General features: G+C 42.0%; 1 protein-coding gene across 1 annotated transcript in view; it reads left to right on the top strand.

The window, feature by feature from the left end:
• Nucleotides 1-26,929, top strand: part of dachs (unconventional myosin-IXb-like dachs) — a 235,793-nt gene that overhangs the window by 53,138 nt on the left and 155,726 nt on the right. The window contains exons 2-3 of the mRNA XM_033475818.2: nt 12,531-13,088; nt 15,306-15,945. Coding sequence (XP_033331709.1) covers nt 15,573-15,945 — 373 coding nt within the window. The 5' untranslated portion in view covers nt 12,531-13,088; nt 15,306-15,572. The remainder of the gene's footprint in view (nt 1-12,530; nt 13,089-15,305; nt 15,946-26,929) is intronic.

The raw sequence follows: 26,929 nt of genomic DNA, 5'->3' as shown, positions 1-26,929 counted from the left end.
CTTTTTTAGAATTAAAGCTTGAAACCTCTACTTTCAGGTGGTGTGTCTGAACTTCAAGTTCCACGCACCCTCGCCATTGTAACGCTTTAAATATGAAGCCATGTTTGTCATATTGAAAATTGCCGAGTTCTACGAAATGCGCGAATTTTGTCAAATTTAACTTCGCCAATTTTTCTTTAAAATTTGTCCATGCTACACTTTTTTCGAGTTGCATAGATTCAGCTGAAATTTGCACAACAATTAACATTTCCTTGCGTTTCATATTTCCTATAATCTGTTCAATTCGGTACGAATCTGTCGAAGCATGTAAATCAAACACAGTTAACCCTTTGCACTCGAGTGGCGACTCCGAGGCACTGCTAAAATTCGTTATATCACGCTCTAAGATAATCTTTACATCGACAAAGCTTAGATTTTTAAAAATTGTTAAAAATATAACCGTTGTGCAGGTCGCAAGACTCGATTTCGCGCGCATAAAATGCGCTTCGTCATATAAAATGTGTCGAAACTGTAAGTCGAAAAAATTATTTTAAATTTACTTAAATTATTTTAAATTTACTTAGATCATTCAAAGCAGCTTCGAGCGCCAAAGGGTCAATTCGACAAATTTGGTGTTTCCACAAATTCGTGGGTTACGCGCGTCGATTACGGTGCGCCGGACAATGTTCGCCGATCGAAAACACAGCGCTTCGGCATACTCGAGAGCAAATTACACGAACACTAACTAATTCTTCGTGGAGTCGAATCGCGGCGCCCATTTAGCGTTATCCAGAATAATCCCGGATCGCATATTTTCACAGCGGCGCGGCATCGTCCCATTTCGTTGCGATTCGCGCGCGGAAAGGAGTGCGAAACGAATGCGAATGCCCCGGCAAGAATTTATCGTCGGCAAATCTCGGCCGCTGTGTTCAACATAAACGCGCGAAGAAATAAAATCTGCCTCGGCCCGGTTTTTTCCGCAATAATTCGCATCGGCGCCGCATAAAATTTAAACTAATCATTTGTCAGCTCGGCTCGGCTCGGTTCGTCGGCGAGTCCGGAGCGAATCAAATCGCGAGTAATTTCGATCGGAAGGGTTATCGCGCTGGATCCCGGCCAAATTTCGGCGGCTCCCAATTTCAGCGAATCATTTTTCGTCCGATTCGCGGCGATCGCTCGAATGGAATTAACAGCGGCTCCGTGCATCGGCCGGTCGATTCGAGCCGACAAAAAATGTGCCTAGGGTCCGTCGCTTCCTCTAATTCGCGGCCGCGAACGGATTTATGTGCCGCGCCGCGGCCGCTGTAAATCGGCGCGTTAATCGCGGCGACGCCGACGCCGACGCGCGGTTCTTGTTTTTCGTTATCGGCTCGACTTGGAGCTCCGGACGCGCGGAAAGACGCGCGCGCGCGCGCGAGGAACACTCCTCTGGCCGAGCCGAACACCAAATTTATAGCCCGCTAATGCGTTTTAAACTCATCGGACGTAAATTTATCAGACGGCCGAAGCGGTTCCCGCGCTGTCGCCGCGGGCGCTTGGGCTGGCTTTCGCGCCGCGGCGAGCAAAGGGCGCGCGGTGACGCGAGCCGATATGATGGACGATTAATCGTATCGTATGCCACGATCATTAACACTTTCGCCGCACCTCATATTTTAATACCGAGGGAAGACCCGGGGCACCGAAATTTCTTCCAGCTGATCGTGCGCGGAATACGTTATCGGGGAAAGCGTCCGCGATTTCCATATTATTCTGTAGCACGTGATAGTTTATGGCGCGAAATCACGGCCATTCGCTCTTTGATACGGGACGCGCGGGACTCCGGTCTCGTGCTAATTTGTGCGCAATTCTCTGCTGTGGAAAATTTAGGAAACGGAAAGGATCTTTCTTCGTTTTTTTAATTATGCTATCGTGCCGATTTGCTATACTCGAGATCTTGCGAGAAGATGAATCAAATTTTAGGCTTCCATGCTCAGAATCGTTGTCTGTTTAAGCATTTTCTATCAGCGAAGAATTAAATGCAATTTTATATACTTTTCTTATATATTTTTTCAATTTTATATCTAATGTGTATAGTATATATGTCAATATGTATCTAATTTCATATCTAATCTATAATCTATCTTCCCGTTTACAAGGTGTCCTATAATTATGGCAGGATCTGGAAAGGGGTGATTCTTGAGGTTATTTCAAGCAACTTTTTCCTTTACAAAAATTTTCTACGAGGCACCGTTAACGAGTTATTAACGAAAAACCAGTAACCAATGAGAGGCGACCTCGCTTGGCGCGAGGCGGGCCAGTCGCCGAGCGCACGCAGCCCAGTTCCGCTGATTGGCTCGGCCGTCTCGCGCTAGGCGTGATCGCGCCGCCCATCGGTCACTGTTTTTCGTTAATAACTCGTAAACGATGCCTCGCATCGCATTTCTGCAAAGGAAAAAGTTGCTTCAAATGACCTCAGGAATCACACCTTTGCGGCTGTTAACATAATTACGGGACACTCTGCATATTCAGTAAATAAATACATAATACATAAATTATCCTTGTATTACTCTAAACCTGATTTACTACCCCCTAAGGTCTCTTTCGCATCCTAAAGACAACCGGAACTCTGAAGTCTGAAATCTCAGTTCGCCATCCACGCGGACTAATAATCCATCGGTGCACCATCAAGCCATTTTTCTCCATTCCCAGGACTCTGAAGACCTCGCAAACTACCCTCTAATCCACCTCAAGGATCTTTGGATCCAGCGATTCGCCATTGATCAGGGGGAGAAGACATTGCGCGGTTTATCATCGAAAAGCCAAGAAATTGTTTCGTAGGCGGCTGCGAAAGCCGTCTCCCGCGGATATGCTCGATTTTTCCGCGGCGACGAGGACGGCGCCGCGTCTCCGATGTAAATCAAAGGCGATAAACGCGGGCTTCGCTCTCCCCGCGGCCATAAATCCCGCCATGCTTTATGAGCTCTGTTTACCCGGGACGCGGCTAGGGGGATCCTTTTAACGGTGAACGGCTGGCTCCGTATCTCGTCGGCTTTCGCCGAATACAGAAGCGGGGCATCGGTTATACGGGGATGGCCGGCGATTGCCACCCGGCTCGTCCCGCGATCTACGACGATCCGGTCGATTGGCCGGTTAGATTTCGCGTGAGATAACTGGAAGCCGGCGGAGAGAATCGGCGGAGAGAGAGAGAGAGAGAGAGAAAATCGGCGGAGAAAGAAAGATAGTGAGAATCGGCGGAGAGAGAAAGAGAGAAAGAGAGAGAAAGAGAGAGAGAATCGACGGAGAGAGAAAGAGAGAGAGGAAGTGTGAGAATCGGCGGAGAGTTGAGGGAGAGATATTGAAAGCGACAGAGAGAGCACGCGAGAGAGAGATATTGAGAGAGAGAGAGAGAGAGTTGAGAGCGATATTGAGATATTGATATCGCACACAAGCAGAGAGAGAGAGAGAGAGAGAGAGAGAGAGAGAGAGCGGTCGCACACGAGCAGAGAGAGAGAGAGAGAGATTCAGAGAGAGAGAGAGAATCAGAGCGGGAGAGAGACTCAGAGAAAGAGAGAGAGAATCAGAGCGAGAGAGAGAGAAAGAGAGACTCAGAGAGAGAGAGAGAGAGAAAGAGAGACTCAGAGAGAGAGAGAGAATCAAAGCGAGAGAGAGAGAGACTCAGAGCGCGAGAGAGTCTCAGAGAGAGAGAGACAGAGAATCAGAGCGAGAGAGAGAGAGAGACTCAGAGCGCGAGAGAGTCTCAGAGAGAGAGAGAGAGAGACAGAGAATCAGAGCGAGAGAGAGAGAGAGACTCAGAGCGCGAGAGAGTCTCAGAGAGAGAGAGAGAGAGAATCAGAGCGAGAAAGAATCGGCCGAGTGCGAGAGAGAGAGAGAGAATCGGCGGTGAGAGAGAGATAGAGAGAATTGACAGAGAGAGAGAGAGAGAGAGAGAGAGAGAGAGAGAGAGTGAGAGAGAGAATCGGCGGAGAGAGGGAGAGAGAGAGAGAGAAAATCGTCGGAGAGAGATAGAGAGAGAGAGGAGAGAACGAAAAGAGCAAAGAGAGAGCATCGATTCGGCGGGACGAATGGTTTCCTGGTGTCGGCGATCCGCCGGCCGATCAAGAATTCCGATCTCGGGTCCGCAGCGCTCAACTACCGGGGACCCGGTGATCGTGTCGCCGCTGGATTCTCGATCGTGAATATTGTAATTCACCGTGGGTGGCACGTGTCGAGTCACCGCTCTTCCTTCTGCTTCATCGCTCTTTATGCATCCCATTAGGCGACGTCCACAGCGACCTCAGCCGTCCCGCTGTCTCCCTCGGTCCTCCTCTCGCGAACCAGGTCGACGGAGTTCATTTAGATTGTCCTCGATCGACTAGCTTTTCAGGCGCGTGTTCGTCGCGCTTCGCGTACGTTCCTCGCCGACCGCTGGACACGATACATACTTCCATCGAGCTGGGAAATTAGCTCTCGGTACGATCTATTGACACCGGATTTACGGAGCACCCTGTGCGAAGTAGCTGCGAATGTTACATTGTGACCATTGTAATAGATTTGCCGGTAATACACAATGCGACATTGTAATATTTGTTGCGGGTAGTATTTTATAAAACAGGGCCTTCTCTCTCAAGCTTTTATATTAGAGTTTGGTCTTTCTTTTTCTTTGCTTAGCTCTAAGTTTTTTTGGCTTTCTCTCTCTCCACTGATTCTCTCTCTCTCTCGCTCTCTCTCTTCTCCGTCGATTCTCTCTCTCTCTCTTGCTCTCTCGCTCTCTCTCCGCCGATTCTCTCTCTCTCGCTCTCTTTTCTCCGCCGATTCTCTCTCTCTCTTGCTCTCTCGCTCTCCCTCGCTCTCTCTCCGCCGATTCTATCTCTCTTGCTCTCTCGCTCTCTCGCTCTCTCACTGTAACAAAGGGTTCATCCTGATGACAAATAAAGTTATTATTATTATTATTATTATTATTATTATCATTACTATTATTATCATTATTATCATTATTATTATTATCATCATTATTATCATTATTATTATTAATATCATTATTATTATTATTATTATTATTATTATTTGAAATAGTTGATACAGTTAACGTGTAATTTAACAGAATGTCTTGATTTTTGATATGGACAGTCTTCGTTCACATAACGCAGTCTAATTACTTACGTTTCGTTCCATCAGAACCGTTGAAAATCACATTTAGCATTCAATTAAGTACAATTAGTTAATTAAACATACCAAAGATACCCTTCTGAATGCAACCATAGATCGAGAGGAAGAGAGCTTTTAAATTAAACGGAGTGAAAGCAGCCGGCTCCAAACGACGCTGTCGAACAAAACCGAAGCACGAATGATAAAACGAAATACAAATAGCACTCCGCGATGCTGCTAAGAGAACAATTGCATTATCAACCATTATTTCTGAACCGGAAGTGTCTTCTACGTGGAGCGAAGGAGACCCAATGCTCGAGCATTCGAATAGCCGCACTCCTCAAATATTCATCAAATTTCTCTTCTGTTCAATATTCATTGAAACATTCATATTTCATCGAATTCCTCGCGAATTCCGTCGAATCGACGAATAGCGAATCTTCGCGAAAGACTTCGCCAGTGCTTGCGAAGTCCGTCTCCGATAATTAACCCTTTGCGCTCGAAGTCATTTTAACTGTAAATCGAAAATAATTTTTCTGACTTACAGTATCTCTATTTTATGACAAAGTGTGCATTTTATGCGTATGCAATTGAGTTTTGTGACTCCTATAAAATTATTACTACTTTTAATATAGATTTCTTAATAATCGATATAGTCTATAATAATTATATAATTATATAATATATAATAATAATAAATAATATATATAATATAATATATAATATATATATATTCTATATAATATATAATATATAATTATATAATTATATATTATATAATATTATATATAGTTATATAATATTAATAATAGTCTATAATAATCGATAATACAAAAATTATCTTGGAACGTGACATAACAATTTCAGTGGTGTCTCAGAATCGCTACTCGAGTGCAAAGGGTTAAAATCACATTAAAATCATTCAGCTTAAATCGATTCAGCTCGATTCAGACAATCAATCCTGTGCACTCGAAGCTATTTTAATTGTAAATCTGAAACACTTTTTCTGTCTTAATAGCATTTCCATTTTATGCGACGAAGCGCATTTTATGCAATTGAAATTAATTCTTGCGATTCGTACAACAGTTACACTTTCAACAATTTTTTAAATCTAAGCTTTGTTCATATAAAAATGATCTTGGAACGTGACATAACAATTTCAGCGGTGCCTCAGAGTCGCCACTCGAGCGCAAAGAGTTAAAAACGTTTGCCAGCGATTTGGTCGCCGGAGAAGCCGGGACTCCGCGTTTCGACGACTCGCGATTTCTTCGCTGGAGCCAACAAGATTTTTGGCAATTTTTCGAGCAATTTTTCGAGCAACCGGAGCCAAATTTTCGACCGAAGCCAGAGGTCGATTTCGTCGATTCGCGATCCTCCGTCGGAGCAACGGCGGAACGTTCGCAGTAACCGGCGGGAGTATCGGAATCAAAGAAGATGAAACAGTTCCCTATAAGTTCTCGCTGTAAAGCCGAGTTTTTACTGCGGCCAGGATCTCGAAATCTCGCCGGAGGATTCGAGACAGAGAGAGAGAGAGAGAAAGAGAGAGAGAGAGAGAGAGAGGAGAGAGATCTGCGCGCCCCGTGGAATTTCGGCGGTGGAAGCTCGCCGCTTTTACGGCGGCGAAAGCGCGTATTCTTGCGGGAACTCGGAGTCGAAGGAATTAACCCTTTCGCTCCGATAGGCGTATATATACGCCCTCGAAGAATGACCATTCATATACGAAGAGCGTATATATACGCTCTGGAAAAGTGGGCGCGCGGGTACGAAGAGCGTATATATACGTTCATACCATATATACTACTGTGATCAAAAAGTAAGGTGAATTTGTTTATAAAATGTAAATTCTTTGTTTATTCTTCCAAATCAATTTCATCCCCTTCAAAGTAATCCCCGTCCGATAAAACGCACTGTTTCCGACGCTTTTTCCAGTCCTCGAAACAGTCGGAATAGTCTTTTTCCGGTATAGCCTTCAAGACCTTCTTCGATTCGGTTTTTATCTCCTCAATCGTGTCAAAACGGCGTCCCCGCATCGGCTTTTTGAGTTTGCTGAATAACCAGAAGTCGCACGGAGCCAAATCAGGCGAATACGGTGGTTGCGGAACGATATGAGTCGAGTTTTTGGCAAATAAGTCGCGAAGAACCAATGCAGTATGACATGGCACCAATCGAGACTCGACGCGTTTGAGACACAAATCATCCTTCAAAATGGTTTGGACTGAGCCAAATGATATTCCAACACTATCAGCGAGGTCTCTCATTGTCAGTCGACGATTTTCAAGCACCAAATCTTCGATTTTTTTGGACGTGGCCCTCGTCGGTAGACGTTGATGGTCGTCCAGAGCGCGGTTCGTCTTCAACGCGTTCTCGGCCCGCTTTGAACTTGTTGTACCACTTATAAACGTTTTTTTGTGCCATAGTTTGATCACCAAAGGCCTTCCGTAACATTTTCAACGTGTCCGCACAAGAATATTCGTTCCGCAAACAAAATTTGATGCAAGTTCTTTGCTCAACAAAATCACCCATTGTAAAAATCGAAAAATTCATTTTTGGTTGTTTACAAAAACACGTGTAACTCGGAGATAATTAAACCTTTTGACAAACAGACACTTGGTAAATGTTACAGACAGTCCTACCAACCTAGGAAAAAAAATTACCTGCCTTCCTAATGCCCGGAAGTTTTAAATGACAATTTCACCTTACTTTTTGATCACAGTAGTATACTTTAATTTCATACTTTACAATGAGATACTTTTGTTAATCGAGTATCTGGCAACGCTGCGTGCCTTAAACAATCGACTATCATGAAATATAACACTATTGACAAGACGATATTGTGTTTTAATTCTAACGATACACAGTTTCGGTCTTCTTTAGAACGTTGCCAGCGACGGATACATACCAGCAATTTATAATAGTAGCGATTAAAAGGTTTGCACGAATTTATAATTCTAAAATAATTTTGTCGGCTCAATTTTAACAATTCACGGGTAAACACTCAATTTCTGCCTTCGCGATGATACGTTGAGTTTTTAAGTATTTAATTGTTTTAGACCCATTATTCAAATCATGGCGAAAAGAAAATTTAGGAGAATATTTTTCGCGAGTGATAGCGAAAACACTGAAAGTGAAAATACCGAGACTGAAAGCGTTTGCCATGGAAGACGAACGGTAACGTGCTCTCGAGATCACAAAAATCTGAATATATTTGGACTACGGAAAACTTGGAACCAGAAATACATTCCGTACTTCGGTGCCAACTACTCGATAATACGCTCCGTTCACGGCGATCACATTTTCACGCGAGCGCTCCGTAGCGAAAGGGTTAAGAGCGGCCGGATTTACCGCGGCGCGGATTTCTTGACGCGGGGACGAACCGCGCGGGTTGTGAGGGCTGCTTAAAACGTCGATGCCAGTGGGCGCCAATAAAGTTTATCGACGATTAAGCGGAATTAATTGGCCGGCCGGTGCGCGTTCGCGTGTCGGACGATCGTCCGTCGCTACCGGTCGGTTTGTCGCGATCCTTTTGCGGCCGAATACTCCGCGGCCTGGTTTGATTAATTAACGACCTAGACGGGGCCCTATATTCCGTCCCGAGCGGTCCAGTCGGACGGAAAACTGGTACGCGACGCTCGAAATCCGCGAACGCGAACTGAAACGCTCGGACGAGGCTGCGCCGTTGCCATCGTCGTTCGTTTAGGGTAGTTGTACCGATTGGGGCAAGGTTAACCCTTTTAGGTACAATTTTCTTTGCTGTTACGACGATTGGAACTTTCTCGATCGTTATGATTTCTTGGGAGGAAAGAATAGAAATTTTTGTTGCGCTTTTTTATGTTTCGTTCTTCTTCGTATTTCGTTGCTCTTTTAATTTTGTTTTGCTTGTAATTTGTTTCAGTTTATCCTTTTTTTTCTTTTGCTTTGTCATTGTTGATAAGCGATAGCAAAATTCTTTTACAATTGTCAAAGTACTTTTTTCTTTTAATTTCGGTATTGTTGGGAATGTTCATTTTAGGCGCAGATTTAAAAAAGCGAAGGAACGACAGTTACTTTATAATTTCTTTTTTTATTTCAAGGTAATGGTAAAATTAAAAAAAGAATTTCAAGCGCGAATTAGAGAGAAGTTAATGTATATACTTGAAGCTAGTTAGTTGCTTTATCTGACAAACATGTGAAAATCAAAATTGCTATTAAAATGTGAAAATTAAAATGCGAAATTAAAATGTGAAAATTAATATACGAAATTAAGATGTGAAAATCAAAGTAGCTATTAAATTGTGAAAATCCAAATGCGAAAATCAAAATAGCTATTAAAATGTGTAAATCAAAATGCGAAATTAAAATATGAAAATCAAAATGCGATATCAAAATACGAAAATCAAAATACATTATCTATTAAAATGGGACAATCAAAATGCGAAATTAAAATGTGAAAATCCAAATGCGAAAATCAAAATAGCTATTAAAATGTGAAAATCAAAATGCGAAAATCAAAATATCTATTAAAATGTGACAATCAAAATGCGAAATTAAAATATGAACATTAAAATGCAAAAATCAAAATATCTATTAAAATATGAAAATCAAAATGCGAAAATCAAAATAGCTATTAAGTTGTGACAATCAAAATGCGAAATTAAAATGTGACAATCAAAATGCTAAATTAAAATGTGAAAATCAAAATAGCTATTAAATTGTGAAAATCCAAATGCGAAAATCCAAATAGCTATTAAAATGTGAAAATCAAAGTGCGATATCAAAATGCGAAAATCAAAATATCTATTAAAATGTGACAATCAAAATGCGAAATTAAAATATGAACATCAAAATGCGATATATCAAAATGCAAAAATCAAAATGTCTATTAAAATATGAAAATCAAAATGCGTGAAACAAAATAGCTATTAAGATGTGACACAATCAAAATGCGAAATTAAAATGTGACAATCAAAATGCTAAATTAAAATGTGAAAATCAAAATAGCTATTAAATTGTGAAAATCCAAATGCGAAAATCAAAATAGCTATTAAAATGTGAAAATCAAAATGCGAAAATCAAAATATCTATTAAAATGTGACACACAATCAAAATGCGAAATTAAAATATGAACATCAAAATGCGATATCAAAATGCAAAAATCAAAATGTCTATTAAAATACGAAAATCAAAATGCGCAAATCAAAATAGCTATTCAAATGTCGAAATCAAAATAGCTATTAAAATGTGACAATCACACAAAATGCTAAATTAAAATGTGCAAATCAAAATAGCTATTAAAATGTCGAAATCAAAATAGCTATTAAAATGTGACAATGAAAATGCGAAGGTTAAAATGCGAAAATGTCACAGCCAGCCCCGGTTCCGTCGCACGCGACGCGAGTCGAAAAAAGGACGGCGCATGCCGAGCCCTTTGTCGAAAATATACGTTGTTAACCGCGGCGGCGGGCAACGGAGCCGTTAATATGTTTATTGTCGGGCGGCCCACCCGCGCCACAAGTGAAACGGGAATGGGTCGCGCTATTAAATTGTACCGCTGTCTCCCATAATCCACGAACACCCCGCCATAACCCGGCGCTGTTTTACCCGTGTCTCATAAACGCGGGAAATGTATCAATTTCCTGCGCGGTGAATTCCAAGGCTGCCCATTATTAACCGTAACGCAACTGCCCCCCTCGCCCCTCGCCCCTCCGCCACCCCCCTTTACCGTGCCGCACTAAAAAGAAAAATCTACACTTTCCGCGGATCGTCCGCCAAACGAAAATTACGTTATCACCGTCGAGCTTTTTCATCCGGACTCTATCCAGCCGCCGTAAAAATGCGCGTAGAATGGTTAATACTCCGTTAACCTGCTGCCGTTGCGACTTTATTTCGCCCGGGATGGCCGCGGCCCGGGTCGTCGGCCATTTCTATTATAAGTGGACGATTCCACGGATCGCTGACAATTAGGGATTTTTGCTCGACGCTTAAAAATAAACTTATCCGCCGTGCTGATCTGTCGACGTTCTCCGCTGAGAACGCGAGAAAATGCGGCGAGCAGTTATCCGATATTTTTTCGCGAAAATTTTAAGTAAACAGCTTGTCCATTCGGATTCCAATTTCTCGAAAAGCACCGATCGGGGGTGCTTTGTTGTTTTATTCATTTACTAAATAAAATAAATAACGAAAATAAAATATGTGATGGATGATAAATAAGAAGTATGTAAAATGTAATATATAGGTATTATAATTTATGTAATAAATACGATATATAAGTATATAATATATGTAATAAACATAATATATAAATATATAATTTATATAATAAATACGATATATAAATATATAATAAATATATAATAAACATAATATATAAATATATAATATATATAAAAAATATAATATATAAATATATGATAGATAATAAATAAAAGATATATAAAATGTAATATATAAATATATAATTTGTATAATAAATACGATATACAAATGCATAATATATATATATAATGAACATAATATATAAATATATAATGTATATAAAAAATATAATATATAAATATATGATAAATAATAAATAAAAGATATATAAAATGTAATATATAAATATATAATTTGTATAATAAATACGATATACAAATGCATAATATATATATATATAATGAACATAATATATAAATATATAATGTATATAAAAAATATAATATATAAATATATAATATACAGGGTGTCCCAAAAATGTCTCGCAAACCGAAAACGAGAAGTTCCTGGGATCATTTGAAGTAACTTTTTCCTTAGCGAAAATGCAACCCGTGGCTTCGTTTACGGATTATTAATGAAAAACACTGGCCAATGAGCAGCGAGCTCGCCCAGTGCTTGGGCGGCCGAGCCAATGAGCGCACGAAGCCAAGTTCCGCCCATTGGCTCGGCCGCCTTGCGCCAGCATATCTCACCTCTCATTGGTCACTCTTTTTCGTTAATAACTCGTAAACAAAGCCGTGGATTGCATTTTCGCCAAGGACAAACTTACTTCAAATTACCTCGGGAACCTCCCCATTCTCGGATCGCGAGACATTTTTTTGGGACTGTATATATAAAAATATATAATACATATAAAAAATAAGTAAAATATTATAATTTAATGGACACAGTTATCGTTGCCCCGATAAATCAATTTAGTACACAACTTCCTGCGAAAGAAAATTTTTATTTTATAAATAAACGTTCGTCAAACTCCCCTAAAGTCCACTGCACCTCCCTTTCGCCTACAATTCTTACCGTCGCCTCTTATTTGTATCCGCTGGAACCCGAAGCGAGTTCAAGAACAGGAAGAAACGCATTGCTGAAATGAAATTGTTTGATCTCGCCTCGAAGACCCACGATCTACTTATGATCGACGCTGCGACGCGCGTCGAAGATCATTCGCTGGTATTAACCGCGATTATTTCGACTTTCAGGTGGCGATCCGGCCGGGGGGAGCAACATGGCGCGGCGATGCGTCGCCGGTAATCGATACCCCGAGGAAATCGATTCGATGGAAAGTCGAGCCAGGCCGGGTTCGGTTCACGTTCGAGACCGACTCGCGGGCCATCGAATCGGGTGAAGGCCGCCACGAAAAACCGTTTCTCGCGGCGGTTCTTGCGGCGAGCCGTGCTGGATCCGGATCGATCCTCTCGATCCCCGGCTCCAATTTCGGGAATTACGATGCCGTGTTCGGCTTGGATTCGTGCCACGTAGCCCGGAGACGATCGCCGTAGCGCTGGGAGAACCGAGAGAACCACCGTTGGCTCGGGGATGCTGTTGCTGCCGAGGAGCAGACCCCTGATCGATTCAATTAACAGAAGACAGGGAGAGTCGCGGCAGAAAAACACGAGGCTGGGTTGTACCCCGGAGATTCGGACGACGATTCTCGTCGATGATTCGTCGGAGGGGCTCGTTGATCAGGACGACCGAGACAGTTTCGTTGCCGGAGGAGGCCCTGGAATCAGGGTGTCGAGTGTCTTTTGAGATTCAAGGTGATTGTTCTTCGAATCTAGTTTCGTCTAGTTTAGTTTAGATTAGTCTAGGTTAAGTCTAGTTTAATATATAGTTGGATTAAGTTCAGTCTAATTATATCTAGTTTATTCTTGTTGTCTTTTATCTAGCCGTGCGCCATTTAAGAATTTGACGAAGATTTTGGTTTCTTGCTTGACAATGGTGGTATATATTTATAAATGACGCAAAATATTGCTTATATATATATATTTTTTTTAATTTTATATCATTTATTTATGTATTAATTACGGCAATGCCTAAGTAATTTAACTTTAACTTATATAACTTTGAAACTTATTTAACTTTAAAATTTAACATTTAACTTTAACTTTAACTTTAACATTAACTTTAGCTTTAACTTATAATTTATTTAACTTAATTTTAACTTTAACTTATACCTTATAACTTATTTAACTTTAACATACATATATAATTAATATATGTATATTATATAATACATATATTAATTACATATATGCTAAATTACTTAGATATTGCTGTAATTAATACATAAATAACTAATATATAAGAAAAAGATATATATGCATATAAGCAATAATTGCAACATTTGGTTAATACAATAAAATTTTGAGTCTTAATCTACTCGAATCTAGTCTAATCTAGTTGGATTAAGTTCGCTCTAAATGAACCTATTATAGTCTAGTCAAATCTAATCTACTGTTATCGAGTCCAGTGTAATCTAGCTGGATTTAGTCTACTCTAATTGAGTCTAATCTCGCCTAGCTAAATCTATTTTGGTACAGTTGATCCAGTCGAATCCAGTTTAGTCAAGTTCGATTTAGTCACAACTAAGTTCCGTAAATCTACTGTTAACCCTTTCCACTCGAAGCTATTCTAACTGTAAATCAAAAATAATTTTTCTGACTTGTAGTATTATTTTCATTTTATACGACAAAGCGCATTTTATGAATATGAAATTGCGTCTTGCGATCCATACAGCTTTCAGCAACTTTTTAAATCTATACTTTGATAATATAATAATAATATAATTATAATATATATAAATATATAAATATAAAAAAAATAAATATAATAAAAATAAATATATAAATATAATAACTTTGATAATATAACAATTTCAATGGTGTATCAGAGTCACCACTCGAGTGTAAAGGGTTAATAACGCGTGAACGTAGCCGCGGATTGCATTATCGCTAAGGAAAAAATTTATTTTATCACCTCTCAGGAACCTTATATTTCTCGCTTGCTCAATAATTTTTGGCCACCCTGTAGATTGAGCCTGTAGCATTAGATCGACTTAAATCGTCTTAAAACTCGCGATGCGACAGTTTTAAGCAAACGCGACTCGAGTTCTAAAACTGAACTAGTCTAATAGACGCCCTCGTCGACGCCCAATCGACCCCCATCGACGTCATCGAACCCTATGATAATTCATCCTGGTAAATCCTAAACAATTTGCTCTAATCTCTTCTAGCTAAATCTACTTTGGTACAGTTGATCCAGTCAAATCCGATTTAGTCATAACTAAGTTCCCTAAATCTATTGTCAATAATTCCTAAACGAAGCCACCGATTGCATTATCGCTACGAAAAAATTTACTTCGAATCATCTCTCAGGAACCCCACATTTCTCGCTTGCGCGATAATTTTGGGCCACCCTGTAGATAGAACCTGTATCATTAGATCGACTTAAATCGTCTTAAAACTCGCGATGCGACAATTTTAAGCAAACGCGATTCGGGTCCTAAAACTGAACTAGCCTAGTAGACGCCCTCGTCGACGCCCAATCGTCTTCGAACCCCCGTGATGATTCACCCTGATGAATCCTAAAGAATTTGCTCTAATCTCTCCTAGCTAAATCTACTTTGGTAGATTTACAATCACTGGTTTTGTCAAGTCTGATTTAGTCATAACTAAGTACCGTAAATCTATTTTAAATAACTCGTAAATGAAGTCGCGGATTGCATTATCGCTAAGAAAAAATTTAGGAGCCCCACATTTCTCGCTTGCGCAATAATTTTGGGCCACCCTGTAGATAGAACCTGTATCATTAGATCGACTGAAATCGTCTTAAAACTCGCGATGCGACAATTTTAAGCAAACACGATTCGGGTCCTAAAACTGAGCTAGCCTAGTAGACGCCCTCGTCGACGCCCAATCGACATCGAACCCCCATGATGATTCACCCTGGCGAATCCTAAACAATTTGCTCGACAGGCTAAAGCAGCAGATGCCACTCCGAGCAGCGAAGTGCGAGTTACCGAATCAACAGTCCCGCACGCGGAACAGCGGAGCCAAGCGACCGCGTCCGAGAGGGTTAAACATCGAATCGTGGCGGCGGTGGCGGCGGCGACACGGGTAATTAACGGGGCCGGCCAGGAGATAGATCGAGGGTTAAAAGGAGGAGGAGGAGGAGGAGGAGGAGGCTTCGACGTTTCCTGGCCGATTAGAGACGATTTCCCGGGGCACACGGCCAGGATTAATATGTGCTTTGGACGAGTGCCGCGGGCTGGAAGTTGCGAGACAGCCGAGAACTCCGACGACAGCTGTCGAAAGGAACCAGAGGGGATCGAGGAGGAGCTGCTCGGCTGCCCGGGCAGCCTGTCCTATCCCGCGGGAATGGGTATGCTTCTGCCGGACGAGACGTACGAGGAACGGTCCTCGTCCTCGAGGCGCAGCTCCTGCCCGAACGTCCTCGACGACATCGACGAGGTCGAGGCCGCCAAGGCTCTGGCCGCGTTCAAAAAGTGCGACGAGTTCCTCAAGAGGCACGGCATCAGGCCCGAGTTCTTCTGCAGGCACAGGGAGAGGATCGCGCTACAGACATGGCTGCTGCAGAGGTCCAAGTTGTCGTCCGGTGAGTCGCAAGCATTCTTATTTTTTTCTTTTTTCTTCCTTGCTTCGATCCTTTGATCTGATTTTTTGGTGGCGATGCTTGCTGATCGAGCAATGCTGATTCGCCTGATGAATTCGGCAAAATTAATTGGCTGCACAGAGTTGGCAGAAGTCGTTTAACCCTTTGCACTCGAAGTCATTTTAACTGTAAATCTAAATGAATTTTTCTGACTCACGACAGTCCCATTTTATACGACAAAGTGCATTTTATGCACACGAAATTTAGTCTTGCGACTCGTACAACGATTAGGCTTTTAACAGCTATTTTACATCTAAATTTTTGTAATATAAAAATTATCTCGGAACGTGATGTAACAATTTTCATGGCGCCTCAGAGTCACCACTCGAGTGCAAAGAGTTAATACTGGGTTTACGGAAATTCAAGATGGCGGCCCGCCGATTTGATAATTGATGATTACAGTAATTTCTCCCGGAAAGGACGAATATCGGGTTGCTGTGAATTTCCCTGTGCTAGCGCTACGCCTATGTAATTTATTGCTGCGTCGCTGCTAAGGATCGACAAAGTCGCACGACGCGAGGCAATACGAAACGGTCGGTTTGCCTTCGAATCGTGGCACGTGGCCTCCGAATTGCCTTCGAATCGAGTCGTGTGGCCTCCGAATTGCCTTCGAATTGTGTCACGTGGAAAGATGTATGTGATATATGCAGCTGTGTGTATGATACACGTGAAAAGGTACAACAAGAAGAAAACATGGATTGGAGAACGTGCAAGGGTTACTAGAAACTGCTGTAACTTTGCGAGAAAAAATCGCAGCCGAGTTTCTTTTCTTTCAAATTAAAGGGGAAAGATCGAGCTTCGTTCTGCTGTAAACAGCATCTCGGAGAAAAATTTTCCAAAGTGCAATTTTCCGTGCGATTCGTTGAACTCGCCGATATTCAGTACGACGAACATGGCTTCGAATTTAAAGGGTTACAGTGGCGAGGGTGCGTGGAACTCGAAATCCGTATACACTGTTTGAAAGTAGAGGTATCAAACTTTAAGTTAAAAAAAGAGTCATCGTCTCGAGGTGATTTTTCGCGGAGTTATCGTCAGTCGAAGCTGACCATTGCGCATTTCGTCAAACTTGGCAATTTTCGATATGACAAACATGGCTTCCAATTTAAAGGGTTACAGTGGCGAGGGTGCGTGGAACTTGAAATCCGTATATACTGTTTGAAAGTAGAGGTATCAAACTTTAAGTTAAAAAAAGAGTCATCGTCTCGAGGTGATTTTTCGCGGAGTTATCGTCAGTCGAAGCTAACCATTGCGCATTTCGTCGAACTTGGCAATTTTCGATATGACAAACATGGCTCCACATTTAAAGGGTTACAGTGGCGAGGGTACATCAAACTTAAAACTCATAGTACAGTGTCTGAAAGTAGAGGTTTCAAGCTTTAATTTGGAAAAAGAGTCGTCGCCCTAAAGTAACTTTTCGCGGTGTTATCGTCACTCGAAGTTGGCCAATTTATATCCATTATTCTATTCTCCGAATTGCCTCCGAATCGTGTCAAGTGGCCTCCGAATTGCCTTCGCATCGTGGCAAAAAATTAGAAATAAACGAGTTAAACCATATTAACGAACACCGGCATGTTTTCTACTGAAAAACGAGCCGCGAGGCTCGAAGAATCGCGACTCGGTATTTTTGCCCAAAAAGCTGAAGGAAAAATGGAGAAGAATTCGCAGCAGCACGAAGCAGCAAACATCGATGCGCCACGATTCTCACGGATTTAATCACGGCTGCGGCAAGTGTTTGGCCCCGCAGTGGCTTCTCTAATCGAGAAGACCGTCCACTCTGAGAACAGCCGTTACAATTAAAAACTTTACGGCCACGGGCTTTAGAGGCGAGGCTTTACGAGGTCTAGACTCCGGCGGGGAGGGTGAACGACCAAACTTTATGATAAGCTTGACGAAGAAGGATTCCGTTGTGCACGGATGCACCGTCGGTGTTTTTTTTCTTTTTTTTTTATTTGTCGGAGGGCTCGGCGGATAGGGGAGGGGAGATGAGGGGACGCGCGTATCGGCGGGCCAGCCGCACTTTTAGCATACAGAGTTAACCCGTAGGATTTACCTTGTACGGTTACACGGCAGTCTATCAGGGCGCAATTGACTCGGACACAGTTCCCGTGTTACCGTTAACAGATTTCGGTGGAAAAGAACCGTGTGCAGGGTGACAATTTACGCGGTCCGCCGCTTGCGGACCGTTTCCAAGCTTGTGTCGCAGCCGCGCTTGCACCGCGCTTGCACCGCGCTGCGCCGCGCCGTTCCCGGTAGAAACAGTTCAATTGACCGATCCGGACACGAGCAGTTAAATCGACGTTCCTCGTTACTTTCGCCGGTTATTTTGTTGCGGCGGCTTTTTCGCGCAATGAAACGCATCGCGCCGGTAATTGGACGCTACCCTCTCTTTCGCTTTTTCCCCCCTCCCCGATCAATCCTTCTCTCTCTCTCTCTCTCTCTCTCGCACTTTTTCGCTCCATTCTTCTCTTTTCCTCTATTTTCCATCCGAAAATTGACGCGCTCCCGTTAGCGGATCCAATCGAACGGCCCGATTAAAGAGATTTAGGCGCAATCGTCCCGACGAATATGGCTTCGCCGTCCGCGTCCTTCATTTTTTCCAAGATCGATCTCCGATCGAGATCGATCCCGATTGGATCGATCACCACTTCGGACACGCGAGAGAGACCGCGGCTTTCTTCTTTCGGGAAACAGATCCCGATTCGGTCGCTTCGGGAGCCTCGGAAGCGGCGTCAATTAGGGAGGAATTACTGTACAGCAGAAATTTTCGGGCAAGTAATTATTCTGTCAATTAACGTGCCGATACCTTCCACACCATTATCACGGTCCCCCACCCTCGATACGCGTACCGCAGATGGAAACGGTTCCCACAATTAATCGGTCACCCTAGGCAACGGATTAACATTAATAACCAAAATCATTTCAATAATGTAAACAGCGCGGACTCATTACGATAACATTTCCCAATTTCGCGAAACAGTTAATGAAAATTCACAAGACCTCGTGAAATCTCGTTCAACGTTACCATTAACGAGTTAATAATACGCGCGCGCGCGTTCACGGCCGGAGCTTCGGGCGAGAGTACCTATTATGGAACGACGCGCGATTGTGAACGTTGCTTGGAACGGTGGCTCGAATAATGCAACGGAAAATAGATAAAAAAGTCTGTACGTATTTCTGAACTACGTTCCTTAGAAATTCACCCGCATAAACGTCGTTATGTAAGAACTGCATATGCAACAAGCTGTAACAGAAACGTTTATTGGAAAATGGGTGCTTCGAGGCAAGAACACATTGTTCCATATTTTCCATATTTTCCAGTGATTTGACGTCAACGTGTCAAAATCAACGGGAAATAATATGTCATTCGCGTCGCACAAAAAGATACAACTATATATGTATATATGTATACTGTTTCATGCTTCTGGATAAATCACGATATCGTTGAAACATTCCGAGTTTCGCGTAAATTATCGATGTTAAAATATGTCTCTCTGTTCGTTCCTTTTTCTGCAACATTTCAGCTCTATAAATAAACGAACGCCTCCTCGCCAGATCGATTTTCGTATCCAGCAGATAGCTTGAAACTCGACAATAATTTTCGCGACAGAGATATTTTCGTTTATTTTCATAATTCATTTATTTAACGTCGCATCTGCTTAACGGCAATTAGCGACCGCTTGTGGGACAACATTTGTAAGTTACTTGTAGTGTAATATACAATAGTTTCGCGTTAAATTTTACATTATTTTCTTAAGGCTATTATTTTCTTAGGCTTCTTGTGTTACTATATAATTTCGCTAAACAATTTGGTATCTTCCAAGCGTGACATAACTTTCGCTGTTTCTTTGTAGTTGTCCAAACATTCTTCGATGCTATTGGGCATTTTTACTTGGTATTGTTTATTATATTGATATTGTTTATTATGTTGTTTATATTACCTTGATATTGCTGCACACTTGACGTTATTTATTAGGACGCGCTTAACTGTACGCTTAGTGTTACAGCTGTTACAAATTTGTTTATCTGAAACAGAGATACGTGTATCAAAAATTTCTAAATTTCTAAATTTCCAAATTTCTAAATTTCTAAATTTCCAAATTTCCAAATTTCTAAATTTCTAACTTTCCAAATTTCCAAATTTCCAAATTTCCAAATTTCCAAATTTCCAAATTTCTAAATTTCCAAATTTCCAAATTTCTAAATTTCCAAATTTCCAAATTTCCAAATTTCTAAATGTCTAAATTTCCAAATTTCTAAATTTATCTAACATCGATCCAACAACCGCGTCAACAACAATAATATTAATCAAAACAATTATTACACGTTTCGGTAAACGCGTTGCAACGAGTCAATCGCGCGCCGCCAACGAAACGCAGGAACGTCGCGCGACACGCGCTGTTACGTCGCAAGAACGGGATGATGCCGTCGTTACATCGGCCACTCTCCAATCGAGACGTGGGCGGGCACCCTCGGCAGCGGATTATCTCCGGGAAGATTCGGTCCGGGATCTGTTCACGGTTGATCGGGCGTCGTTTCGCGCGCCTCTATCGATTTCCCGGGGCCAATTGACCCGTCCGCAAACAGTTCGCCAATTTTTTGCTCGCCGACTCACGACAAAAGCCAACCCCCCACCCCACCCCGCCAGCCGCCCCACCACGGCCCGGTCCGGCGACCCGCGGGCCCCCACGTTCGCCGGGTCGACGCGCGCGTTTGATGTTAATTTCGATTCCGGGGCGCCGATAATTTCGTTACGGCACGCGTACTTAACGATCCGGCTCGGCTCGGCTCGGCTCGGCGCGGCGCGGTGCGGCGCGGCTCCGCGCGGCGGAAACGCGGGAATTTCGCGGCGTGCGCGCGGACCGTAGGGCATTAATTTTTGTTTTTAACGAGCCCCGCGTATTTATGCCTGGACGGCCGGCCCGTGAAGTGGGGGAGGGCGAGGGGAGAGGGAGGGAGGGAGGGAGGCGGCCCGGCGAGCATTAGCGCAATTGATTTAATGCCGGCGCATTAATCGAGGCCATTCAGGCTCGCGTAAATTATGAATGGCAAAAGTTAATTTGCCGGCGGCTCGGCGCGGCCTGGCGACGCCGTTCGCCCCCTCCCCGCCCTGGCACCCCCGCGCTTTATCCACTTACAATGGGATCCGCGCGATGATCGATCCTCCTGTCCCGTAATCGAATCGATTTTCCCACGCGATTCATCGCCGCTGCGATCTCGAAACTGTTCGCGAGATCGTTGCGATTGCGGATGTTCGAGTTTTCAGTGGTGGGAGGGGGAGGGAAGGATTAGATGCTCCGATTTCTGTGCCTCTACCAGTCTTTGTGCTCCCGGATTCATGTAGCAAGTATAGAAAAGAAGCTTTGTATACAGGGTATCCCAAAAATTTCTCATAATATGGAAATAGGGGATTCTTGTGTGTGTGTGAGGTCATTTGAAGCAACTTTTTCCTTTACAAAAATTTTCTCCGAGGCGCCGTTCACGAGTTATTAACGAAAAACGGTGACCAACAAGAGGCGAGTCTGGCTGGCGCGAGGCGGGCCAGTAGCCGAGCGCACGGAGCCCAGTTCCGCTCATTGGCCCGGCCGTCTCGCGCTATGCGTGATCGCGCCGCTCATTGGTCACTGTTTTTCGTGAATAGCTCGTAAACGAAGCCGCGGATCGCATTTTCGCAAAGGGAAAAGTTACTTGAAATGACCTCAGAAATCCCCCATTTTGCGTTGGACCGCGTAATCGAACGTATCTCCATTTCGATAGACTGTTTCTGTGAGACTGTTTTCGTTGATAAATGCATTATACGTTTATGTATCAATGAAATAAATAAAATGTATTCATAAACATATTATATCTTCATGTATCAGTCAAATAACTAAATTCAGTTTATAAATACATAAATACATAAATACATTCATGCATCACTCAAACAAGTGAATCAAATTCATAAATACATTGTATTTATTATGTTTTATGAATCAAATAAATGCATTAAATTCGTAAATGCATTATATATTTGTGTATTCGTCACAAATAAATTAAATTCGTAAATGCATTATATATTCATGTATCCGTCACAAATAAATATATTCAATTCGCAAACACATTTATCCATCGATCACAGATATATCAAATTCACAGATAAATTTACGTCATTAATCACAAATACGCTAATCAAATGTGAACTATAACAATGAAAATTTCGTCGATACATCATTCTGGCGTGATTTTAGTGCCTCGACTGCTTCAAAAAAACGATGTTCCCGCGGGAAAAGGTCCTCACTAACCACACCCCGATGCCAAGAATTGGCGTTTCAAAGCGCGAGAAGCGCTTTCCACGGATTGCTCTCGCTGATCGCGAGGATTTATAATCGGGGCTCGCTCGCGGAGCGATTCATTCGTTTCCTGTCCCGCCGTTCAACGGCAACGAGTTATGGAACTCGACACCTCGAGCTATTGCATCGCGTATTTCGATGGAACAGTTTAAGACGGAGCCGAGGCCGGCGATGAGAGGCGATGAGAAGAAGCGATGAGAAGCTCTCCGCGGCGCGCTTACATCATCATCATCCCGCGGTGAGAGCGAGTTAGCGTATCGTGGAACTAGTTGGCCAGCGTCTGGGGTAATCTTGTCTGACGCGCAGAACGAATGCACCCGGCGCGGCCTGTGCACCGCGGTCCCGTGCCGGGCTCGGCGCGGCGTCGTTAAAATCCCCGGAAACGGAGGACCGTTCGCCGAACCGCCATTTTTCGAGCTTTCTGCGATTATACGCGTTTCAACGCTGGTCCCCGATGCCCGCGACTATGACGACGACGACTGTGCTGCATCCGCGAAGTGCATTTTAACGTGCCGCAACCCTCCGTGATCCTTTTCGTTACTCGCGGAGCCATTTTTGGTCGATTTTACTCCTCCTTAGTTCCTCCTTCTTTAATTAATTAAATAATAATATATTGTAGGGATTGTTGGAGACGAATTTTTTATGTAACAAAATAAATTAGGATATACAGTAAATTCTACAGAATTTTTTCTTCAGCTTGCTAACAAAAATGGACAATTTAAGAAGAAAAGGAGGACTGTTTGCCGAACCGCCATTTTCGAGCTTTTTGCGATTATGCGCGTTTCAACGCTGGTCCACGATGCCCGCGACTATGACGACGACGACTGTGCTGCATCCGCGAAGTGCATTTTAACGTGCCGCAACCTTCCGTGATCCTTTTCGTTACTCGCGGAGCCATTTTTGGTCGATTTTACTCCTCCTTAGTTCCTCCTTCCTTAATTAATTAAATAATAATATATTGTAGGGATTGTTGGAGACGAATTTTTGATGTAACAAAATAAATTAGGATGTACAGTAAATTCTACAGAATTTTTTCTTCAGCTTGCTAACAAAAATGGACAATTTAAGAAGAAAAGGAGGACTGTTTGCCGAACCGCCATTTTCGAGCTTTTTGCGATTATGCGCGTTTCAACGCTGGTCCCCGATGCCCGCGACTATGACGACGACGACTGTGCTGCATCCATGAAGTGCATTTTAACGTGCCGCAACCCTCCGCGATCCTTTTCGTTACTCGCGGAGCCATTTTTGGTCGATTTTACTCCTCCTTAGTTCCTCCTCTTCCTTAATTAATTAAATAATAATATATTGTAGGGATTGTTGGAGACGAATTTTTGATGTAACAAAATAAATTAGGATGTACAGTAAATTCTACAGAATTTTTTCTTCAGCTTGCTAACAAAAATGGACAATTTAAGTAGAAAAGGAGGACTGTTTGCCGAACCGCCATTTTCGAGCTTTTTGCGATTATGCGCGTTTCAACGCTGGTCCCCGATGCCCGCGACTATGACGATGACGACTGTGCTGCATCCGCGAAGTGCATTTTAACGTGCCGCAACCTTCCGTGATCCTTTTCGTTACTCGCGGAGACATTTTTGGTCGATTTTACTCGGTCGATGCGAAAGGGGTGGTCAACCTTTTAATGGCGACCAGTTCCTTCTTCCTTAATTAATTAAATAATAATATATTGTAGGGATTGTTGGAGGCGAATTTTTGATATAACAAAATAAATTAGGATATACAGTAAATTCTCTAGAATTTTTTCTTCCGTTTGCTAACAAAAATGGACAATTTGGAAAGAGAGCCTCGTGGCTCATTTTTATAGTCGTTTTAATGGTCGATATTTTGTTTAGTAGTCAACAGAAACTTTTCACAGTCAACATTTCTTGGTTTAATAGTCATTTTTATAGTCAACGATTATAAAAACGAGCTGCAAGGCTCGAATAATCGTATCTTTTCTTTCCAAATTGTTCATTTTTGTTTACAAGGTGAAGGAAAATTAGGGAGAATTTATTATTATTTATTATTGCTGAAATAATATTATAATTCGCAGAACCACGGTATGAAAAAACTGTTCACATTATAATTAAACAATAAGTGATCGCAAGTAGAGAAAAATGTTTATTGTCTCACATGTCGGCTTATTCAATTAATTATATTTTATGATTAATCATATTAACCCTTTCGTGGCGACTCTGAGGCACCACTAATATTTGTTATATCACCTTTTAAGATAATTTTGATATCAACAAAGTTTACGTTTGAAAAATTGTTAAAACTCTTGTCCCAAGAGTCAATTTTCATATATGCATAAAATGCATTTTCTCGTATAAAATAGAAACACAGTAAGTTAGAAAAATGATGTTATATTTTCAGTTGAAATAGCTTCGAGTGCGAAGGTTTAATTACATATATTCTTTAAATTATATTTTATTCTTTATATCTTTACTTTTGATCACATTCTACCAATTATATCTAAGCATTTCGCAGTAACACAATATTCTGCATTGTTAAACCACTTTGCCAGCCCCGTGGCAGCGCCCTCTGCAGACGACCGGAGTTCCGATGCACCGCAAAAAAAAAATGATTTTATATTTTCAGTTGAAATAGTTTCGAGTGTGAAGGATATAATATATTATATATTACATATATTTTTTAAATTATATTTTATTCTTTATATCTTTACTTTTGATTACATTCTACCAATTATATCTAAGCATTTCGCAGTAACACAATTTTCTGCATTGTTAAACCACTTTGCCAGCCCCGTGGCAGCGCCCTCTGCAGACAACGGGAGTTCCGATGCACCGCAAAAAACTGAAACGATTGCTTATTCAACTCGTTCGACCGGCGATCATCGTCGACGCGCGGAACAAAAATCGCCGGCGTTTAATTGGCGCAATGATCGGGTCCGAAACGAATAATCGTAAAGATGATCGGTTCGGTTACGGTGTCCGTTTCGCTAAGCGAGCGAGGTCGCCCTCCCCCCCCCCCCCCCTGTTGGATTTGTCCGCGGAAAGTATAAAGGATTCACGGGCTGCGCGCGGTATTATCGGTTTCTACTAATTCCTCGTCGGATTGGAAAGAAAATGGGAACGAGCGATTACCGGTCGCGGAATACGCAATTACGGGTAAATTCCGCGTCGTGACGCTTTGTTGTTCCCAGATCAGAATATAAAGGCCGCGTAATTACGGCGGACGAAATTACACCGTGTTTTATAATCAACGTAATCACATCCGGCACTCCGAAACGAACAATTAACGTCCACGTATCGGCGGGCCCGTTTTATCATATTAATCGTCGCGCCGCGCCCCGCGCCCCGCGACCCGCCGTTCGCGGAACCGACGCGTTTCCCGATGCACCGCGCCGCGCGCCTGCACCCGCGCATCGTGCTCCCGGTGCAGCGAGGTAATTTTTGGCAAGAATTCAATTTCGGGAACTTCAATTCACCGTGAAAATGTTTCTTAATATTAATTCGATTGCTTCTCGAGCATTGCTCGGCAATTTTTTTGAAGATATAACATATTTTTGAAGGTATTTCTTGGACACCCGTTAGCCTTGCTATGGTTCCTAATGCGACACAGATTTATTCGACCCTTGCAGGACTAATTAGGTTGCTAATTAGTATGTAACTTTAAATAGAGAATATTAGTATATAACTTTAAATAGCAAAAATTAGTATGTAACTTTAAATAGCAAATATTAGTATGTAATTGTTTATTTTAGTTTGTTCAGACGCAAAATAAATAAATATCATTAAAACAATACGTAACGCAAATTATTGTTAGGCTTACACATTATGTAATGTCTTTTATTTATTGGTATTTTGTAACGAGATGTTAACTAAAATAATACAAAATTATGAGATAAAATTACTAATTAATTATCGTGAAGCAAAGACGAACATTGCACATAGTGCATATATTATGCGTCATATTTTCTATGCGGCGTTTAGCATAATTTGCACATCTTCTCATTTTTTTCATAACATAACCAAAAATAACCAATAATTAAATGCGACAATCACTAATTTTAAAATGAGGGAGAAATGTTTCTCTTAGTCTAATTCTCTTAGTATAAACTAATTACATTAATAAACTCTTAGTATGATTAAGTGAACGATTTAAAGACCGTGGATCAAAATAGACCCAGCCACCACTGTGCGAGGGTTAAACATTCAAACAACGCTAAAATAATTTAGATAGCTGTGTTTGACGAGTATACTCGTCGTCGCTTGCTTCTCGCGACAGGAGGCGCCACAGCTTCTTAATTTGACCGTCAAAAATTATGTAATTAAGTGAACAATTTGAATACCGTGGGTCAGAATTGACCCAGCGAGCACTGTGCAAGAATTAAGCGTTCAAACAAAACGCTAAAATAATATAGTTAGCTGTGTTTGACGAGTACTGTGGGTCAGAATTGACCCAGCCAGCACCTTGCAAGGGTTAAATGCTCAAACAAAACGCTAAAATAATATAGTTAGCTGTGTTTGACGAGTGCCGTGGGTCAAAATTGACCCAGCCAGCACCTTGCAAGGATTAAACGTTCAAACGAAACGCCAAAATAATTTAGTTAGCTGTGTTTGACGAGTGCCGTGGGTCAA

The sequence above is a fragment of the Megalopta genalis genome, chromosome 2, assembly GCF_051020955.1.
Source record: "Megalopta genalis isolate 19385.01 chromosome 2, iyMegGena1_principal, whole genome shotgun sequence".
NCBI lineage: Eukaryota > Metazoa > Arthropoda > Insecta > Hymenoptera > Halictidae > Megalopta > Megalopta genalis.
This window is presented reverse-complemented; position numbering and strand designations above follow the sequence as displayed.